This window comes from Synchiropus splendidus, chromosome 17, assembly GCF_027744825.2.
Source record: "Synchiropus splendidus isolate RoL2022-P1 chromosome 17, RoL_Sspl_1.0, whole genome shotgun sequence".
NCBI classification, from domain to species: domain Eukaryota; kingdom Metazoa; phylum Chordata; class Actinopteri; order Syngnathiformes; family Callionymidae; genus Synchiropus; species Synchiropus splendidus.
The window spans coordinates 13722962-13744778 of NC_071350.1; the positions used below are offsets into that span (position 1 = coordinate 13722962).

Consider the following 21817-nt stretch of genomic DNA (forward strand, 5'->3'; position numbering starts at 1 on the left):
TTAAATGTCCACCGTTAAGCTAATTCACTCTACCGGAAACGACTACAATTATCAGAAAATAAACCCATTGTTGTCTTGATGACCGTGTTATAGTTAAGAAAAGACTAAATTGTTTTCTCAAAATATATAACGCTTATAGAAAATATAGTATTTTAATGTTGTTGTTAGTGTATTTCTATGAGGTCACACGCAGTCGATAGCGGACTGCCTCACTTCTTAGACGGAAGTAGTATCTCTCCCTATGACTTAATCGATTCTAACTTGACGCTCAGTGGCTAAATGCTAACAACAATGAGACAAGGCTGCAGTTTACACTAAGCTATTCTACAAATTCAAAGATTAACGAGGTAAAGTAAAACAGCTCGTCCAGGAACACCGGCATAACACTGAAACGCTCTGCTCGTTCTTAATCGCACGGCGTCTCCACCGTTTATACTGTGCTGCAATGTAATGAAGAGCTTTGTTGATGCTAACTGCTAGTTAGCACACTCGCCTGCGTGTCAGTAAACTTTGACCGTGTGATGAATGTTGCTGGAAGATTGAGGTCGTTGCTTTAGTCCCAAAATTATTAGGTTTTTAATGCTTTGGAGAGCATCGTTTTGCTTATAGATTGTTTTGTAAATGGCCAGCTTCGTTTCGTGGTGGCTCTACAATGGGCATTTATTGAACCAACAGGTTTTATGTTCGTTTAACTACTGTAAAACCACTGCCCCAACCCAATAACCATGAATAAATATGGATGTTTGAGTGAGAAATTGACAAACAAACTAAATTATTTGTGTTTCAGGTTCTTGTTGTTCAAACTTGGATGCAGAGAACTTTGATTGTATTTGCTCACAAGACTCTCGGCTCACGTTTGCACCTCCTCAGACGACCCCTCGGGTGTCTGCAGCCCTGCAACGCTTCCCTTTCCTCCGTACTTCAGCCTCACCCTAAATCCACCCCCTCATTACAGCGCACTAGCAGCCTCCTTCGATCGGATCCCCTTCGCTTGCCGCAGCATCGCAGCTTCTCTCAGGAGCCAGAGATGGCAGAGCAGAGGTTCCTTGTGGAATATGCCAAGAGAGGAACAGCAGGATGCAAGAAATGCAAAGACAAGATCCCGAAGGGAATAGTGCGGATCGGGAAGGTGGTGCCGAACCCCTTCAGTGAGTCCGCCGGGGACATGAAAGAGTGGTACCACGTCAAGTGTATATTTGAGAAGCTAGAAAGAGCCAGAGCTACAACCAAGAAGATTGAGGACATCACAGACCTGGAAGGTTGGGAGGAGCTCCAGGACGAGGACAAGACACTGATCAACAAACATGTGTCGGGTAAATGTCATTTACACTTGAATAACGTGGGGCTGCTCATTAACCGGTTTATGCTGATTTCAGATCTTATGGCGAAAGTGAACGCTAGTCCAAAGAAAAAGGTCCAGGCCAAGTTGAATACATCTGGTCAGGCGATGGGACCTCCTGCTGACCCGACCGTCAACGCTCCACGCAAGTTTTCTGGCTTCACGGCTGCCAAGGCTGGAACATCCAGCAGCCCGGGTCCGTCCTCGTCTCCCGCCAAACCAGGTCAAGGCAGCGCCCTCTCCACGCAGCTCTGTGACCCCCAACACAAAGACTGTCTCCTGAGAGAGTTTCGAAAGCTGTGCGCCATGGTGGCGGAGCACAACAGCTACAACGTGAAGACGCAGATCATCGAAAAGTTTCTGAGGAAAGGCTCTGGTGGAGGTTTGTCTGCGGCTGATCTTGTGTTGACTTTGAGATGTCTTGACTGTCCTGTGTCTTCCCCAGACAAGTTCCATGGAGATCTGTACCTGACCGTGAAGCTGCTGCTGCCCGGCGTCGTCAAAAGTGTCTACAACCTCAACGACAAGCAGATTGTTAAACTCTTCAGTCGCATCTTCAGGTGCAACCAGGACGACATGGTGCGAGACCTGGAGCAGGTGGGTGGTCTTCTTGCAGGATGCAATGTTTACCTTTCTTCTATCCTAGTGCAAAGACGTACAGCAGTATAGCAGCAAAGGTTTTATCTGTGTGGTGGATTGTTGTTCAGGGTGACGTGTCCGAGACCGTCCGGATGTTCTTTGAGGACAGTAAATCTTTCCCGCCATCCACCAAGAGCCTCCTGACCATACAGGAAGTGGACGCGTCTCTGACTCGCCTTGCTCAGCTGACCAAAGAAGATGACCAACAGAAGGAGCTGGAGGAAATCGCCAAGAAGTAACGCAGACGCATTGATATATATATATATATATATATATATATATATATGTATATATTGTTTAGGTTTTTAAGAACAGAGCTAATTCTTGTTACGTGGTCACAGACTCAGATCTCTATTCTTTTAAACGGATCAAACATAAACAGAGGAAGACAGGACTACCCATAAATTTAGAGCTGAATTAATCACATGACCTGTTTATCACCAGATGCACCAGCAATGACCTCAAATGCATCATCCGTCTGATCAAGCATGACTTGAAGATGAACGCCGGAGCCAAGCACGTGTAAGAATGCTTCTTCTAAAATACCATTTGAATAAATTCATCACCTCTGACTTTGTGTTACCGACTCAGTCTAGATGCCGTCGATCTGAACGCCTACGATGCCTTCAAGGCCTCTCGGAACCTCGGAGACGTGATTGAACGCGTGTTAAGGAACCAGCAGGAGGCGTCCAACGGGTCGGGACCTCGCAAACTTCTGACCATCGAGGCTTCACTCATGACCCCCGTGCAGCCAATGCTGGTGAGTGCAAACACAACTGCAGTGAAGACGGGAACAAGATGAAAGGGATTGTTGAAGTCAATGGGTGTGTGTGTGTTTATTTTCTAGGCTGAGGCTTGTAAATCCATCGAGTACGCCATGAAGAAATGTCCCAACGGCATGTACTCTGAGATCAAGTACGACGGCGAACGAGTTCAGGTCCACAAGAATGGAGACAATTTCAGCTACTTCAGCCGCAGCCTCAAGCCAGTGCTGCCCCACAAGGTACACGGGCATGCCAGCTAGCGCTCTCTCGTCTCCATAGCAACAGCCTTGCGAATTCTTTCACTTGTTTTCACGTCTTTCTCTCTTACCACAAGATGGCACCAAAGTCCTCTCAACCGTTGACTATCTAAGCAGAGATGTTGTGTTCAGGTGGCCCACTTCAAGGACTACATCCCTCAGGCCTTTCCTGGAGGACACAGCATGATCCTGGACGCTGAGGTTCTCCTGATAGACACCAAGACCAGCAAGCCACTACCATTCGGGACTCTGGGAGTCCACAAGGTGAGAACTTCACGACTGCTTTGGCTTTGTATACAGATTTAATCTTGCTCATTTCGATCTCTCTGTGGCAGAAAGCTGCTTTTCAAGATGCCAACGTTTGTCTGTTCGTCTTTGACTGCATCTACTTCAACGGCGTGAGCCTGATGGAGAGGTGATGTCTTTCTCCTAGTCACTGTCTCAAACACTGGTAGCGAACGCGAATGAAGCATGCGGCACAATGAGGGGTTTATCAAGGCGAGGGTCAGTGACTGGTAACATCTGCAGATCAAGATGAGGGCCTCATTTAAGGTCACAGTTTGACATTTGATGACACATGCATCATTACTCGCAACGGATATGAAGCTCAGTGTGAACGTCATATTTCTCAGTAGAGAGGATTGTTTTCCATCATCTTTGGAATCAATTTTCATTTCAATTCTTGATGTTTGTGTTCAGGCCTTTGAGCGAACGCAGGAAGTTCCTTCACGACAACATGGTGGAGGTGACCAACAGGATTTTGTTTTCTGAGATGAAACACGTGACGGTGAGTCTGCTGCACAGACCCCCAGGAGCTCCGCAGATAATTCAACTTTGTGTGTGTGTGGCAGAGGGCAGGGGATCTGGCCGACATGATCACTCGGGTCATCAGAGAGGGACTCGAGGGTTTGGTGCTGAAGGACGTGAAGGTGAGACGAGGGCTTGAGGCCCACAGTGAAGGTCTTTACTAACTGCTCTCTGCTCAGGGTTCGTATGAGCCGGGCAAGAGGCACTGGCTGAAGGTGAAGAAGGACTACTTAAATGAGGGAGCGATGGCTGACACGGCGGACCTGGTGGTTCTGGGAGCTTTCTATGGGAAAGGATCCAACGGTTGGTGGAACCTTCTCACCGCGTTTTCTCTCCATCAAGATAACAGTAGATTGCTGCTCCTCCACCCCTAGGGGGCATCATGTCCAGTTTCCTGATGGGCTGCTACGACCCCCACTCCAAGAAATGGTGCACCGTCACCAAGTGTTCTGGCGGCTACGACGATGCCATGTTGGCTCGGCTGCAGAAGGAACTGGACGTCATCAAGATCAGCAAGGTCAGTGAGGAGCCAGAGTCTCTGGAGGTCTAGAAACCTTGAAATGGACCGACTCTCATGTTTCTGCAGGACCCCAGTAAAATCCCCGGCTGGCTGAAGGTCATCAAGAACTACTATCCAGACTTCATTATTCGGAACCCTGAGGTGAGAATCTGCTTCTCAGTCTTCGACACAGACCTTCACACGGTGGTGTATCCAGCCACACTCCATGTCTTACACCGTTACATCCATAAACACACTTATTCTTTTGTCTATTACCAACTGCGTTAGTTTGAAGAACAGGTTCAGTAGAAGAAATGAAAAGGGTAAATCCCCAGTGGGACGTGGCAAATCGTTCAATGTGACCAGAAAGGAGCGCCAGGTTGCAGCAGTTGATTCGGCAAATAAAAGCTAGACGTTTTAAAAAACACAGCGAAAGATGTTTCATAATTTCACTGATCAGTTTTGAGAGCGGTTTTATCTGCTTTGCCGCTGAGACACCATAATCCTAAACATGCTGACTCGGCACTTTCCCGTTTTTATTTTCCTCACTCAGGAGGCGCCTGTGTGGGAAATCACTGGAGCGGAGTTCTCCAAGTCAGAGATGCACACGGCCGACGGGATCTCCATTCGCTTCCCACGCATGACCAGAGTGCGTGACGACAAAGACTGGAAGACCGCCACCAACCTACCGCAGCTCAAAGTACGGCGGAATCACTTTTTGTTGCCGATTTTTAGTTTTTAATTTTTATATTCAACGATGTGCAGTCTAAAATGTTTCTCCTTATGTTAGCATATCATCATGATACATAAAAATCATACCTGACACTACTCCTTTTCCGATTGTCACACTCTTCTTCTCCTGCCAGGAACTCTTCCGTGTGTCGAAGGAAAACTGCGACTTCCAAGTGACGGCAGGACCGTCAGGAACCAACGACGACAAGAGTTCGTCAGGGGACAGCCGGGGCAACTCTCCTCCCAACACGTCACAAGGGGGCGCCACACCAAAAAAGAGCAGTAAGCGGCTCTCACACTAAGAACTAGAGGTTCCCGCATCACTCCCGTCTCTCTCTCTCGCCACCAGGTGTCAGCAGTGCGTCCAAACCCAAAGCAGTGAAGTCCGAGCCTCGTACCCCTGCGGCTGAAGCTCCAAGTGCCAAGAAGGTGCCGACCACCCCCTGTGCGACTTGTCTCGCCCATGCTTCAGCGTTAAGAGGTTTTGTGTTTCCAGGTGAAGAAGATCGAAACTGTCCACAGCAACGGGACCAAACCCAAAGTTCCTACAGCACAGCTGCTGAAGAGCAATGACAAGGTGACGACTCTTCTCCACTTCACCAGTCACACCTCACGAGTCTCTCTTTCACTGTGAATCAAAGCTTTGATTCAGTTTTAGAGTTGAATGATCAAACTCTTGACCTTCGTGTTCAGGTTTGAGCTATGAGTTAGTGTGGCTTTAGGACGATGAGGATTATAAAGTTACTGCAAGTCTTTAACGAAAAACTTGTGTTACCACCCAGACGCTGCTGGACATCTTCAGCGGGGTCAAACTCTTCCTCCCTGAATCCATCCAGGACTTCCACAAGCTCCGCCGCTACTTCCTGGCGTATGATGGCGACTTGGTGCCTGACTTTGACGCCAGCTCAGCCACGCACACGCTGGGGGAACCGGACAAGGATGGCCGGGCGCAGAGAGTGACGGAGAACTGGATCTGGGAGTGTATCAAGAAGCGCCGCGTGGTGCCGCCCTGCTGACCAACACCACAGTGCTTTTTAACTGACTCGGGTTTTTAATCCACAACGCGGATCAGGCTCTGATCCTGAGCAGAGCTGAGACTCTCAGTTTGGCTGATGTAGAATTTCTTGAACAGAAACGTGAGTCAAATAAAAAAAGAGGTGTCGGAGAGAAAAACTTGGTCTTAGTTTGCCTGAAACGACTCGCCATGTTCTGAAGGGTGGCCATATTGAAGATGTTTAGGAATCAAACATCTGAGTCATGGCTCCGTCTGGTCCAGTTTCCTCTTCCCAGTCAACCTGTCTGGCCCTTGAGTCCACTGCTGCAGGTCCAAGTCCACTTTGGTCCCACAAGGCTGATCAATGAGAGTTTAGCTGAGACGTTTGGACTGCAGAACCTTTTGTTTCAATCCAGAACCTCGACGCAACTGTCGACTCACCTGTCTGGACGACTTGATCAGTGTGCCAGTTCTCAAGGTGGAGGGCGGAGCAGAACATGATCCGTCGAGTCTCTGCAGCAGGATCCTGGTTCTGGGGACGTGACTCCACGACATGCCGAGGCCCGGCTTCATCTCGCCGCTGGTGCTACGTGTCACATGATTGGTCACCTGCAAAATGAGATTCCCAGTTACTGACAGATGGAACGAATCCAACAACGTGACACTCACCAGAGCGGCCATGTTAAAGTCCTTGGCTATTGTCTTCAGAGGTCCGCCCACTTGCATCATCAGCGACATCCCTGCAGTTCAAACCATATTCTCTGAAATAAACCTTCTGTATTTGAAAAGTAGGATGATTACAAAAATGTAAACCAGTACTTAAGCTTGTTAACATCTTATTTAGTTTCAAAATAAGGAAATTAACTTATTTGGATTTTTCATTTTACATGAATGCAATTCAATACAACATGAACATGATATGCTATATCACACAATTTTAAACAAACAATGAGTTTTTCTGACCTTCACCGTGTTTAGCGCCGAGCAGCGGCGAGATCACAGCGGACACCGAATCCACAATCACGGCCCTGACGGAGCCGCCGCCCACACACACCTGACACAAACACAGTTAGCTCACACTCGGGTCATGTTTAAATCAAAACCTACCTGACTGAATCCGCCGCCATGCAGCTGGAACAGACGGTCGAGAAGCGAGAAAACATCGAAGGCGCGGAAGACGTGGATCCTGTGAAGAGCCTCCGTCTGTCAACAACAACCACGCGTGACCAAACTGTTTTTATTCCAGCGTAATAAGCCACTAGATTTACTCACCTGTTCCTCCTCACTGCTGGTCTCCGCTTGCAACATCTGAAGAAGACGAGTTGCTGAAAAACCTCCCGTGGTGTCGATGAAGACCACACGCTGCTTCAGACGAAGCGAGATGTGGACAGAGACACCGAAACAAACCTGCAGGAGCCAACAAACAACATTCGATATAGTTGTCTGTTATAGTGCCACGTGTTGCCTGTTCTTGTTGAGAGAATTAAAGGTTTTAAATTCATGAGAAAGACAAGAAAATGTACAAATACTTGGGGAAAAAAAGTATAAAAAAACATGAAGAAAAGAAGAAAAAAAACCCATTTTAAATTAATGAAATGAATTTACCAGGCTAAAACAAGGTAAATGTTGAAAATTCCTGACGATATAATGAAATATTAGCTTAAAAAGTTTAACAATTTCGAATGAAGTTCAGCAAAAATATAATTCTATATATTTTCAGTTAAAAAAACTCAACTTAGAATCATTTAAATATGTCCAGCAATAAGATGAAGATGCAATTTTACATTTTAAGTTTATTTATCTTTGCAGACCAGAGAAATAAATAAATAATATGTAAGTTTTAACATTTTAATATGACAAAATTGAGAATGAAACACATAATTCCATATTAATTTCTGATTGAAATACTTAGTAAAAACACAATTAAGAAATGAATGAATTAATAAAGATGCAACATTGAATAGATAAAAATGACTCCAGTTATCAAAAGTAAACAGTTGACAATGTAATGTTTTAATTTTACTGTTGGCTGTTACATTCACTTCAAAAGAGTTTCCTCACCTGAGATTTGCCGCTTCCTGGACCTCCACAAACCTCCGTCAACTCCCCAGTGTACAGACCAGAGCCGAGAAGTTGGTCCAGACTGAGAGAGAGAGAGAGAGAGAGAGAGAGAGAGAGACGAGCATTAAAACAAGTGTAAGTGACAGCCATGATTCTCGCTGACTCAGTCATCAGACTGAGGCTCGCAGGTTCTTCACCGCAGAAGTTTTACATCCGTTTTAATTTGGGAGAGTATTTTTAACGTCTCTGGGCTGCACTTAATCATCCCACCACGGCCAGAGGAAGAAGGACAGAATGAAAGATGAAGCAGATTTGTGTGAAGACGTTGGGTTCCTTTTTAGCTCAACTCCCAGAGGGATCCTGAAATGAGACCGCAGAGCAAGCTCCTGTCCAGCTTTATTACCTCGCTGAAATATCTTGCGTTGCTCTTGGTCGTCTGAAATAAAGCAACATTTTCACAGAGCTGGAAGTTTTAAAGGTTACACCAGAAGTCGTCTGCTGCACTTCATAAGTGTTTGTTTTGTTTCACAGACGCCCAGTTTAGGAGTGTTTTAGTCACCTGGGGCACCTGGAATCAAATGTTTAGTGGACAAAAATCACAAATGATTCAAAGCTGAAAACCTACGTCTTGTTTTGTTACATCTACTAAAATATTTTTTGAAACACGCAGTTCAATGAAAGAAATTACATGATGGTATCAGATAATAAAAAAGTAGTTTTTTTAAAAAAAAGAGCTGCAGTTCTTCTCTTCTACAGCAGGTGGCAGCCTTGACACGCACCACCCCGGCGGTGGACGCATTCGGGAACACAGAGGGATGGACGCAGCGGATGAGGCAATTGTGCGGCCCGTCTCTTCTGAGGAAGGTTGCGACCCGGAGAATCATGCAGGTCATTTAAAATCCCTCAAGTTCAAGTGACTAGAAGCTTTGACTTCTGACACTGAAATGATTTTGGTTCTTGACCCAAACTCAGACCCGAATGAAAATGCAAAATGATGACAAATCTAGTTATTTTTAAGCTTCAGTTCAGCTGAGGATTTTATTGCATTTTAAACAAATGCCATGTAACAAAGGAATATAAATGATTTTTTTGGGTTTGGTTTTAACTTTAAAAATGTGTTCATTATCACATCTGTTTTATCCAGAAGCAATATTTGAATTTGTCATTTTTGATGAGGTGTCACCAGGTCAGAATGCTCCTCCCAGTCGAACACCTCACCAGTCCATCCTCACCTGTTGGGGGAGAGAGAGAGCTCCTCCTGAGTCTCTTCTGGATGACTGCGCTCTGACCTCTCAGCCAGAGTCAAGACACCAGCATCACTGATCTACATTAGAAACTCAAACTCTTCCACTTGGGGAAATACAACCTGGACAGGAACCATGGTCTCGGACCTTCCTCCTGCCTGTGAACCATTCCAGAGAGAGTTGAAAGTCTGTCGGAGCCAACAGAACCACCACCAGTGGAGCACTGATGAAATCCTGGGGCCTTAAATCCAAAACCGTCTGTCCATAATAATGATGAATATGGGCTCCATTATCTAAAGTCATCCTGAAAAGTCGTGTCACTCACTCGCCGGCCATATTTAATGTCGTTGAGCTGAGCTGCAAACCCACATAAAGACGTCAAACGGGTTCAAAACAAATCTCCTTCTCCGTCCTCTTGAGCTCTCAATCTTCCAAATGATTATTTTAGTTTAATGGAGAAGAAACCTAAATACATATTTGATTACAGAGGAATCCAGCTTAACCTGCGGCAGAACCTTTAAATCCCCAGTGGCCCCAGCAGAGCCTCCAGCTGAGCTGGAGCTGTGTGTGAGAGAGAGCGTGTGAATCACCTCGGGTGTCCGGTGGAGAGGATCGCCGTGGAGCTCAACAGCTCCTGGTACAGGTCGGCGGCCGACACCGGGAAGGCGGCGTGCTGGGCTAGCAGAACTCTGCGGATGGCAAACAAAGCCTGCAAGACAGACATGAGAGCATATGACGCCCGCACACGCCAAACGCTCCAGATGGAAGAGTTCTGGTCCAAGTGGAAGCATCAGAGACAAATCAGCTGCTTTGATAGGAAACAGGAAAAAATATTTGGGCGGCTCGATCCTCCAAACTTGGAGAATTAAAATACTTTGCTTGAAAAAGACCAGCGATAAAAATCACATGCAGTGGCACCTAATACTATTTCAGGAGCTCTAAAAACATGACAAAAACATTATAAATGCCGGGCAGTAGAGGGTCTGATCGCTGTCTGGCCAGACAACATCGTTAAAAAAAAAACTTCTCAAACTCCCAGAACACTGAGGTAAAATTGTGGTCAGGAACGGGAGCGCAGCAAAGCGGTCCAGGACTGGCGATGTGTGCAGATGAGTGCAAGAGTTCCTGGTCCACTGATCACACTGATGCACAAGACACGTGGCAGCTAGGATGAGAACAACAACAACAAACATGGAGGAATCCCTGAACAAAAGCAAACAAAAGCATCTATTTGCTTTCGTTCAGGGATGTTTTTCACTATGCTATGTCCAGGGTTTCCGCTACTCTTTATGTACTTGAAATTCTTATGAAATAGAAATTCTGATACAAATATTTTCAAGACATTAAAAGAGCTTTAGTTTCAGTAAGGTGATATAAAAACTTGAATATAGCCATATACATACACACACACACACATATATATATATATATATATATATATATAGATAGATATACACATATATATGTGTGTGTGTGTGTGTGTAAAAACAAACACACACACATATGTCTATCTGCCTATCTCAGTGGTGACCGTCATTGACATAATGCCCGTAAAACCATTGCTCGACCACATACTAAAACTCAATTATAATAACCCTGCTATTTTGTAGTTTTAACCCTCGAAGGAAGTGAGGAGTGAGGAGCAGCCAAAATGTCCTCAGTTACTTGTTTAAAAACTCATACAGGTTCTTGCAAAGACAGAAGTACAAGAACACATACACACACACAAACGTCAGAGCATAAACACCCCCCCCCCCCCCACTCTGGCCCGCTGCAGCACTCTGGTGACGTGGAGTCAAATTTGGGGAAAGATTACAGCAGATGATGATGAAAATGAGCGGGCGGCTGGAGGCTTCTTACACGGCATTGAACTTTGATTTAATATGACTAAATATGTCAACAGAAGCACAGGACTCATCTGCCGGCGCTCACTTCCCCACCATCTGCTCCTTATCACACATCGGCAGCTCGCAGATTATTTCGGCAACTGACCGCCGCCAGAGGAGGGCGGGCCGGCCGAGGCTCTGATGCTTGGTGAGGAGGGAGAACACTTAGTGCTGGTTAGAGGACCCTGGCTCTGATCCGTGTCCGACTGGACAGAGACGACGGCCTTTACAGAGTCCGGCGGCCTGAAGTGATTGGGCCAAATCAGTGGGGTCTCAATTAGCCAAAATGTTGCCCTGTATGTCAGACGGGGGAGACGCTGGCTCAGCCGGGAGAAGGCCAGCATACTTAACATGCCGGTCAGGAAGCCGCGCGGCCGCTGGGATGGACCTGAACCTGGAGCCAGCGTGATGAGATTAAAAAAAGTAATTACCAGGACAGACCAGCAGATGTTTGTGCCGCCGCTGGGCTTCTGTGAGCACGCGTCCGTGTGAGGGGCTGCAGAGGGGACAGCTCTGGCCGTAATAAACAAAGTGCAGAAGAGCTTTCCAGGTGGATGCTGAAGACTGATTCGCCGGCAACAGCGGACTCCCAAAGTCGTCCTCTATGTCCTGATATAGAGTTCTGAACTCAGACAGCAGAAGGGCTTCCCAGCGCCTGCGTTGTTGGGTCTGACCCCACTCAGACCCCCTGCTGACAAGGCCCGGTCTTAAAAACTTGTTTCCCCTCCACTTTGTGAAAAGTTTCATTTTTAAATGTCGGCTCAATCAGATCAAACTCCACAAAAGTTTGTTTCGGTCACAGTTTTCGGCCCCCTCTCAACTTTTGGAGAACTTTAATCTCCGGGGATTGTCACGGCTTCCCTCATGTCTAGATTGCACATAAAACCACTCGGCCCATAAGAGGCACTCTTCATGCCCACTTCCACACACTCAATTATTCACAGGTAGACTTTTATGGAAACAGCTCTTCTGGGCCTTTTCTGATTATTTGTGTTCCAACAGCTCTTGGATGAAAAAGAAGGAGTTTGGCATCAAAAAGTTTATGATCTAAAAAATGCCTCCCTGCCAATCGCAGAGGGGTCCGAGCTCGGGCCAGGGCCGTTTCTGCCGCCACAGATTCACGCTTGGAACCAGCCGGCAGCGTATTTGAGGGTCCTGACAGCAAACCGGCAATCGGATCAGAGCGGGAGATTATCACCAGAGGTACAACACAATATAACACTGATCTGCTGTGGACAGATACATAAAACAAATTTCAACACTGCTTTCAAAATATGGTGCCAAAAACGTGTCTTGATGGAACTAGACTGGAACGACGCCAACATGAGCAGAGCATCTGCTATATTTTGGTCACGACAAGGCTGGTGTCTGCAGGTGAGAGTAGGGACGTAGGTTGACCTGTAAATTCAGTTCAAGAGCGCCCCCTACACTGACACCACAGGGAGACATAGTTCAGACTTCACCCAGGTTTGCTCCTGATGGTAGATGGCACGCTGTGTCGCAGCCTACTGCCACCAGTGGGTGAATGGGTGACTTAGTGTAAAGCGCTTTGGTTGCTGGATAAGCATGGAAAGCGTTACATACTGTAAGTAAGAGCCATTTACTACACATAGAGAGGCGAGCGTTTCCAGTGTGTTGGGGAAATTCATTTGAAACCAGCCAATTTTGGTCTCTTGACTCCAACAGACGTGTTTACAGTCCTAAAATCATATTCATTCAGCTTCCATATCAACATTTTTCTGATTAATTTTTGAGGCTAGCTGATGCTACTGTTAACTATTAGCAAGTCCAATCCAGCACCATCTTTGCTGCACCTCTGATAATAAGACAATTCTATGCTTTACAGCATTTTCTATTATGAATCTCTGCTGCCTTGTTACGCAGCGTCGACTTACTGCTGAGCAGAAAGATCTTTACAAACTTGACTCACATTATCATAACGTCAAGAAGATAAATTCAGTCTGGGAATTTTACTCCAGCTAACTTAAATAGCACTTGAATTCCATCTGCTACACTTGAACTGAAATTCTCATTGACTGGTTAGGTGGGATGCTCCGATCTGTCTCTGACCGTGATCGGCAGATATCAGTGTGATCGGTGAATCACAACAATCACAACAACCGATCACGTGAGACAGCAGGCGCTCAGATGAAGCCCCGCTGGTTGTGATGCATCTGCTCCTCCCTACTCGCTGCTCACTGAGCAGCAGCCCGTCTGCTGTGAAAGTTCTTTCACTCTGTCATGTGAAGGTTGCATCCTGCAGCACATGCGCAGGAAGCGCCTTCAAATTAAACACGCCATTTAAAGCACCAGCACTGGACGGAGCGAGGAGAGCTTTCTGGGCTCAGGAAAGTGAGACCATTGGTTCCTCAGCAGCAGGCGGTTAGCGCAGCTGACACTTGTCAGGTATCGTTTATGCCGGGAGTTAAAGAACCTTGTTGATCTCAGGGCCCACCATTCCCTGAACAAATGACTGATTTATTACTCTTGATTTCATTTGTGATCAATAACCATATTTAATCTACTTGAAATGTGAGATGTGATCATCGCAAAGGCATTTGTCATGAAGTCCAACCAGCAGCAGAAGCAGGTGTCAAAAAGTCAAATTTACTAAAGAAAAAAAGGAAAATATACCCTTGATGCAAACTGTTGAGAAACCTGGAAAAACTGAATGAAATTCTGAATAAAATAAATATAATAAAACCATGTCTAAATATCAGAAAATATGAATAATATATATTATTCAAACGCCAAAGAAGATAGAAGAGAAGTCATTTCAAAACTGCTTCAACGGGTGCTTTCATAAACAGTTTTTACTGTTGGGGACAGCATCACTTTCTTTATCGTTTTTTTTTTCAAGAACTTCTCCATAGTTGGTAACTGTCAAAGATTTGCAAGTCAATTCAATGACACAATATTGCCACCATAAGTGGTTTATGTATTAAAACTGAGCGCCTCACGGCCCTCACAGCACAAAGGTGTGAAACAAAAACTTATTCGTGGCCCTCAAGGAGGCGCTCGCAGCCCAACCATGGGCTTAAGAACCGCTGGTTTATGCGGAGACAGAAACAGAGTTTTGGAGTCGGGTGCAGCATTCGTCAGCCACTTGAATCTTTTGAAAGTGTTCGGAGTGGACACTTTCATAAATGCAGTGCTCTCCGTCAGTCCCGCTACAAGCAGCCAGTATGTAAATATTTCACGGACATAGCTCTCAAGAGAGTCTCCAAACTGCGACGTCTCACATCAAATCAAATGTTTTTCAGTTGTCCTTTTGACAGAATAATTGTTGCATTCTACAAGTTTTTTTTTCTTCTATTTTTTTCCTTCTTGAAGAGGTATGTTAAAACGTGTAAATGACATAATGGCTCATGTTTTCACATCATGTATTCAGTAGGTCTCAACATTTGGATTACAAATTCATTGTCAATCCATGTGATCGGCACTCGGTTATTGGCAGCCAAAACCCAGAACTGCGCATCCCAACTGGTCAGTCAACAATATAACAAAAACATCCCTCTGTCTCTCACGCTTAATTATACTATTAATTTCTTTCTGGATTCCAATTTACTGCCGACCTCCTGCAGTTTGGACATCATTGCTCAGAGAGGAAAACAAAGGAACAGACAGAGAAGCCAGGCGTGGACCCGATCTTAGACCTCCAAGTGGACTCACGCCTAGCTGGCGCAGCGCCGGGCTCGTTAACCACACGACCTGACTCGCCGTGATCATCTGTAACGAATCCAGCGGGAGACTCGCTTACCTCCATCTTTCCCTAATTGCGGCTCAGAAAGAGACAGTGAAGCAGCGTGTGGGTGAGAGTGAGACTCGGAGATCAACAGGATATCGGGTCTCGGCCTGAAACTCCCACTCCAGCACGCTCCAGGAAGGAGAGGTGGGTGATTTCCGTCCTCGGCTTCTCCGAAAGATTCAAGGAAAGCAATGATCTTCTGAGAGTCTCTTACATAACAGCTCACTGTCGTGTTTGGGTCCCACCCCAGAAGCAGATGGGATGGAACAGTGAGAGGAAATTAGTGTGGGAAAGATGAAAACAACCCCAGCACAGGTTTGGAATTTAGAGGAAATAAGAGGAGGTGATGATGCTGCAGGGGGACCAACATGTGTGTGTCTCACTCCTTCATGCTGCCTTCACTCTCTGAGCAAAGATGCTCTTGTTGTGATGAGTATCAAATCTCACTCACACCACACTTGATTTCACTCTATTCACTCTCCATCTTACAGTTATGCTCGGCTCCCTCACTAGCTGTTTGCTCTCTCCCATTATGCGCACTTTGGCTCACTCACTCCATCTCGCCCGCCCACTCGCTCTCCAAGGCTCGCCCTATCCCCTCTTCGCTTTCATTCGTTCTTTCCCTCCCCCTCTCTCCGTTGACACGCTCTCATTATTTCACCATTGTTATAATAAACCCATAAGTGTCATTATGGTCCTTTTTAACTCAAAGAGCCGTGGGCCATTTTCAGCATTGATGAAATCTGACTGTTGCCGCAACAACTTGTCCAACACCAGCAAGACGCAGAAGCTCAAAACTGTTTTGTGAAGCGTGTTCAGGAAGCTCCATCTGCTCTCCATTTCTACCTGGACAACTTCCCTTGTGTTGCTATTCCACCTTGAAAAGCCAAACCGACACGGATCTCACAGGAAGCATTGTGTTGGACACGTAGTCGGAATTACAATCGTCGCTCCTCACAGCGCCAGACGAGACGGTTCAAAGGAAACAATTGATGCAAAAAAAAAAAAAAAAAAAAAATCTCCCGACTTGTGAAGACTCATCATGAATCATTCAAGTCACAACAAAAAAAGCCAGGGCTGTTTTAAAAATAAAGAGTGGTTAACTTTTAAATACCTTATATGAGACGGAACATTTCTGGGCAAGTCGTTCTACGTCAGCCGAGACCAGGTCCTCCACTGTGGAAACAGGAAATCATGTTTGTTAATGTCAGAGCAGCATCTTTTTTTGGTGTTAATAAAAGATGACGCACAACAAAACAGACTTTCACCGACACACAGAAGGATCCTGCTTTCAAGAATGCTGTAACAAACCTTCACAAACGCTCAAATCACACTGACCACTCGCAGGGATGCTTCAGTGAAACAGAATCCGTGTCTTCATGCGGCAGATAGTCAGTGTTTCAGAGCAATGATATCCCCTGCTCTGACTCCAACAAATTCACACAGCTCATACATGTTTTAGGATGATGCGCACGTTCATTTTATTAACTCTCATTTCCTCACCATAGATAACTCAATAACACGCAGATATTATAGGAGGTCAGTTGGGTTAAACGCTTCCTTTATTCTGACAATCCATATTAACACCCATAACTTAAAGTGCACTTCATTTCCATGAATGAAAATTTTATTTTAATGAATTCCAAATTAATTTCCAAAGTTATCATGGAGGAAAGAACAATAATCAACATAAATGAATAAATACAAAAACCTTCCTTTAACGTTAAAAAGGTCTGCATCAGTTCCTGGCGTAAAATGATCCCAAACACACGTACACGCACCTGTTTTAATCTCCGCTGACCGCAAGTCTCGAACCAGACTTTCGTCCAGTCCTGGACACATCCCTTCCCTCAGGACCACCATCTGACACCCTCGTTTACAACTTAAAATGAGAATTAATCGAACATAAACTTCACACGGACCAGTGGTGGAGCAACGAGCTAGTTGTTTTTAGCTTAGCATTTGGTTTTCAGACGGACTCCGGAGCCAAGGTCAAACGGAAAAGCACCTCACGTCAAAACACGCTTTATATCAGATATATAACAGAGAATACGATGCATTTAGGCGCGTCAATAAGTGTAAAAGGCGCTGGGCGAGACGCCAGTAACGCAACAAGTCTAAAAAGGCTGAAAACTTCCATCGACTTTCCCGCCCACCGTAGATGCCCCGCTGAGGATATTGGGAGATGTAGTGTCTCGTGAGCGTGTTGCTCATCTCATCTTTAGACTTAGACTTTCTTTTTTGTCAAACCTACCAAACATTTATCATACCAAACATTACAAACATATCACCGTATTATGGCAACGAAATGTCGGTGTGAGGCCTCCGGTTTTCCAAAATAAATAAAAATAAATAAATAAATAAATAAATAAATAAATATATATATCTATGATCCAGGATGCTTCAGTGGAACAACAATGGAGCTTCAACAGGCCTGGTGAGTCCTTATGTGTGTGCGGTGATGGTCCTGGAGAGTGGCACTGCCAGCAAAAAGACAAGCAATTTTGATCCTCACAGAAAACTGAAATCAACAAATCTTGTCAAAACAAGCACAACGAATATAAACAGCAACACGAGGATGTGATATTTTTACACGTCACCTTTCCTCCCCTGCGTAAATCACAGCCTTTTCACTTTCCCCTGGAGGTGGACGGACATGCGAGCGGTCAGCGGCAGCTGCCCCAGTGCTCTCGACTCGATCTGAACATGACTATTAGAGCTAAAGAGCGGCGTGTGTTCTCCAGGCGTGCGAGAGCGTCTTTGGAAAGCTCAGGTGGCCAAGAGAGGGAGCGGACGTCAGACATGTTTGTTAGGTTGTGTCCAACTGAAACATGAAGCCATTCATGTAAAAGGATTTTCAAAACAAGACTCTTAGTCGGTATGTAGATTTTTCTCTTAAATATGATCATGAAAATATCCTGTTAGTGCAGAGGAGGGCAATTCATTTCCTGAAGGGCAACATTATGAACTGTAAGTGTTGTGAGAGGCCATCATCTAAAGAGAGGCAGCGATGACTACAAAACAGAACAGAAAAATATCCCAAATATATACTGAAGTAACAAGGACAAAATGAAGCGAAAAAGATTAAATGTAAATAAGGATATTAAAAAGTGTAAACATGCCATGAAACCTATTGAAATATTGCATTCCATATGCACTTTCAATTCAATCAACATAACTATAGAGAAGATGTTCAAGATAAAAAGGCAATTTATTTCAAAATATGTTTTCAATATTCCTTCAATGTATTTTGAGGAACACACAAACATGGTCGATGAAAAGAAGAAAATTAGAGTCATCAAACAAGAACATGCTATATTTACTGCTGAAATGGTGGTGACTAAAAGAGAAAGAACAAAAAAAGTTAGAAAACATATCAGTTCTAGTTCTAGTCTGACATCAAAAGGGCCACGAGAATACGGGTCCCTGTTGTGCAGGTGAAAGAGCGCTCGTCCCTCCTCACCACATGATGGCAGCGTTGCCCCACAACAGCGGCAGGATAAGAAAAAAATAATAATTCTGACATGAAACCGACGGGTGGGAGGCAAATTAATCGAAGGAGAGTTGAGAAAAACAAGAAGAAGCAAACCCAAAATGTCACAGACTCCGGCAGCAGCTCCTCGTGGAGTGTAAATAATTAAAAGCAGAATAATTATAACATTAAAACATCATAAATCCTCTCATCCATCCACTTTCCAGTAATTATTTTAGTCTTAATCCGTCACTTGGCCCCCAGTGCTCATGACTGAGAGAGGATGTTTGAAACACTTGAGTGAAGTAGTGTGCCGCTCAGTCGACGGGTTCATGTCACACGGAGATGAACCTGGAGGACGGGCCTCTTCTGAGTCAACACAGAAGATGGAATATGAAAAAAAGGATGGAAACTATTGGGAAAAGTTGGTGGGAGAGGAATAAAATAAAGAACTGAGCCTAATAAATATGTATTAAAACGGTGACAGATATATTCTGATGCAGGATGGCTGAGGAGGCTGCAGTGTCGCGGAGTCTCTGACAACATGAGCCCGAAACCTGTCGAGCTGAGGATGACACTGCTACTGTATTCCTTCATACGCTGTGACTCCATCACAGAAGTACCACTTCTCTAAATCACCTGCAAATTATTAAAAGATTTGATTGATGCTTGTGGGGATTTTTATTCCTTTGTTTTTCAATGATAAATGACAAAGCACTTTATATTGTAGAGTAATATTTATTAGAATTCATATTATATAACGAAAATAAAAACAAAAATAAACTATATATATATGCATTTTTTAAACTGAGAACAAAAATATATTTGACTTTTGTTTTATAATCAATTTGACACACTATTTTGAAATTTTGTATTGAATAAAACACAAATTATTTAATTGAGACATTTTTTTCCTCCACATATAATAATATGTAATATTTTCCACAACATAAATCAAGTCATTTAGTTTATTCCGTTTATAAGTTTTATTTTTTTAAACAAAACAAGGCAGAGCCACGTGTTGAGAAGCTTGGAGACAAGGTTGAGGAGGACAGTTCGTGGAGAACTCCACCTCCTCTGGACTTCATGCATCCCAGGATGTTGCCGTCGACACTGCTCATCGTGAGTCACTCTGACCTGCTTTGTGACTCGACATCACCGATGGAAGTTGGACAGAGGAACTAAAGGAGCAGAGGTTTTTATTGATGCTCATGGGGATTTTTATTCCTTTATTTTTCAATGACAAATGATACATATATGTATATATATATATATATATATATATATATATACATATACATACACAGTGGTACCTCGGTTCTCGACCACAATCCGTTCCAGGCGGCCGTTCGAGAAGCGATTTGTTTGAAATCTGAATCGATTTTTCCCATTACAATGAATGGAAAAAGAAATAATGTGTTCCAAGCCTTAAAAGAGTCTTTTGTAGGAGTGAATGTAGAGTGTCTGCTGCAGGTGGCTGTTCCTCTATGTGTGTGGCCGCTGCATGTGGGAGGGGTTGCCGAGTGAGTGAGGTCTCTCCAGAAGTGAAGAGGTGCCCGGTGCGTGTCCAGCTCTGAATGTGCGCTTCTGTGCAGTTTGGCTGTGACAAAGTCATAAACCAAGTAACGCTCTGTCCCAGACTCGCCTCATCCCTGTCCCAGCTCCAGCCCACAACAGGACATCAAACCCTGGAGTGGAGGTGTGGAGAGCGAGCGCCTCCCCTGTGACACTCTACCACGCTCCAGGTTCAAACTCCGATTTGTTTGAATTGCGGGATGTTCGAAAACCGAGGTACCACTGTGTGTATATATATATATATATATATATATATATATATATATATATATATATAAATAATGTTTGTGGAGAACAGAGACATTATTGGACCAAGAATGCTGGAGTCGAAGATGAGGTTCATGGTGAATGAACGATAAGGTGGCGTGTGATGATGATGACAGGTGAAGGTGCCGGAGGCAAAGATACTAAACACAAACAAACCAAGTCTAGCTGATATTAAGTGAAGACATCTGTGAAGAAAGCTGCTTCCATCCTCTTCGCTCGTGTCTCTCCTCCACTGTCAGCTGAGAGTGACGTTTTCCTTCGAGGTGATTTATGACAAACAAGGTGTAATTAATATTTGTGGTCTTTCAGGACCATTTCTTCACTAAAGAGGCTGCGGAACACAGCAGGAAGCTGCCATGGAATTAATGATGGTGTTGGATGATAAATATTCCAGCAGATCCGGAGGACGCTGATTGATGATGCGACGTCGTCGTCGTCCATCAGACGGTTTAAGCGTTGAGGACGACGGCAAGTGAAAGATGTGAGTTATTAACATGAAACCCATGAGGTGAAAGTAGTTGTTTTTTTAAATTTAAATATAATTATTAGCCCCTCCTCTTCTCTTTCAGAGCCATTCTTCCTTTAAAAAAAATGTTGCCTTTTCTTTTCTTCGTCTGAATTTTGTCTTTTCATAGTTGAAATGTTCTTTCTTTCTTCCTTCCTTTTTCTTTTCTTTTACTTTCCCTCGACCGATTCCTGAATGCCTCATTTCAACTGTGGTGAAATTTTATTGTTGTTTCCCAAAAATCTTTGTGAATAAAAAGGTAGTTTTATTCTCATATTTTAAATTTAAATAATTCATAATAATTATTATTCGATAGTTGCTGTGCATATTTTTAATTTTCTGTTTTTAAATTTATTTTAAAATGTTTTTTCTGATTTTCTTAGTAAGGACTTTTCTTCACTCTCTTTGACTTCACTACTTCATGTAATAGTGACTTTTTACTCCTTAATGTTTTTTGTTTCTGGATGCTTTTTTTCCTTCGAAAAAATTGTTTCTTCTTTCCTTCTGATAAAATTGAGTTTTTTTTCTTCATTTATTACTATTTTTTTCAAACAAATATATTTATTTGTGGTTGGTTTCTTTTTTTTAATTTCAAATATAAATGTATTTATATTAATTGTAACACATTTTTATGTATTGAGGCTCACCCTGCATGTCAAGCTTTTCCCACTTCTTCCGACCCTCATCCTAGATTCATCAGATGACCCAGGCCAAAACAAATTTCCACGCATGTTTCTAAACTGGGCTCTTTTGTAATTCACTGTAAGGGACTTTTCGTCCAGTTCCACTTCAGTCAGTCCAGTCGCAGCTGAGACCCGTCATGATGTTTCACTTCTGACGTCACTAAAGCTCCAGAACTGAAGTTAAAGAAAGAAAACTCGATTCTCTCTTTGAGCCGGGCTCTGTCCGTCACATGACCTGGTCATGAATAAACTCATCAAACTGGTCTCATGCTGCATGAAATGAGCTGGCTGTAATCTGACGGCATCATGGACGCCATCAAACAGTTTTTCATCACTTGCAAGAGT

At 44.2% G+C, this 21817-nt stretch overlaps 2 protein-coding genes across 2 annotated transcripts; one reads left to right on the plus strand and one right to left on the minus strand.

Moving 5' to 3' along the window:
- The first annotated feature begins 230 nt into the window (after nucleotides 1-230).
- Nucleotides 231-6219, plus strand: lig3 (ligase III, DNA, ATP-dependent). The gene is made up of 20 exons (XM_053848104.1): nucleotides 231-347; nucleotides 788-1313; nucleotides 1377-1721; nucleotides 1785-1936; nucleotides 2047-2213; nucleotides 2423-2500; nucleotides 2570-2738; nucleotides 2826-2981; nucleotides 3132-3263; nucleotides 3335-3414; nucleotides 3699-3786; nucleotides 3851-3928; nucleotides 3986-4109; nucleotides 4181-4323; nucleotides 4393-4467; nucleotides 4859-5005; nucleotides 5172-5319; nucleotides 5387-5466; nucleotides 5534-5614; nucleotides 5820-6219. Exons 2-20 carry the CDS (start codon nucleotides 809-811, stop codon nucleotides 6051-6053), a joined length of 2982 nt encoding a protein of 993 aa, XP_053704079.1. The 5' UTR covers nucleotides 231-347; nucleotides 788-808; the 3' UTR covers nucleotides 6054-6219.
- On the minus strand, nucleotides 2304-17132 carry rad51d (RAD51 paralog D). The gene is made up of 10 exons (XM_053848111.1): nucleotides 16752-17132; nucleotides 16085-16146; nucleotides 9927-10045; nucleotides 8093-8174; nucleotides 7304-7438; nucleotides 7139-7234; nucleotides 6995-7085; nucleotides 6701-6771; nucleotides 6473-6640; nucleotides 2304-6388 (listed from the first exon to the last, which is right to left on the minus strand). Exons 1-10 carry the CDS (start codon nucleotides 16831-16833, stop codon nucleotides 6293-6295), a joined length of 1002 nt encoding a protein of 333 aa, XP_053704086.1. The 5' UTR covers nucleotides 16834-17132; the 3' UTR covers nucleotides 2304-6292.
- Between the last annotated feature and the right edge of the window lie 4685 nt (nucleotides 17133-21817).

Excerpts from the sequence above, each read along its gene's own strand:
- lig3 (XM_053848104.1), top strand. The coding sequence starts at position 809 with ATGCAGAGAACTTTGATTGTATTTGCTCACAAGACTCTCGGCTCACGT. Across the intron at positions 1,314-1,376 it reads GATCAACAAACATGTGTCGG|ATCTTATGGCGAAAGTGAAC; the intron begins GTAAATGTCATT and ends TGCTGATTTCAG. Across the intron at positions 3,787-3,850 it reads CTGAGATGAAACACGTGACG|AGGGCAGGGGATCTGGCCGA; the intron begins GTGAGTCTGCTG and ends TGTGTGTGGCAG.
- rad51d (XM_053848111.1), bottom strand. The coding sequence starts at position 16,833 with ATGGTGGTCCTGAGGGAAGGGATGTGTCCAGGACTGGACGAAAGTCTG. Across the intron at positions 16,147-16,751 it reads GTCAGCGGAGATTAAAACAG|TGGAGGACCTGGTCTCGGCT; the intron begins GTGCGTGTACGT and ends CTGTTTCCACAG. Across the intron at positions 6,772-6,994 it reads CGGCGCTAAACACGGTGAAG|GGATGTCGCTGATGATGCAA; the intron begins GTCAGAAAAACT and ends TTTGAACTGCAG.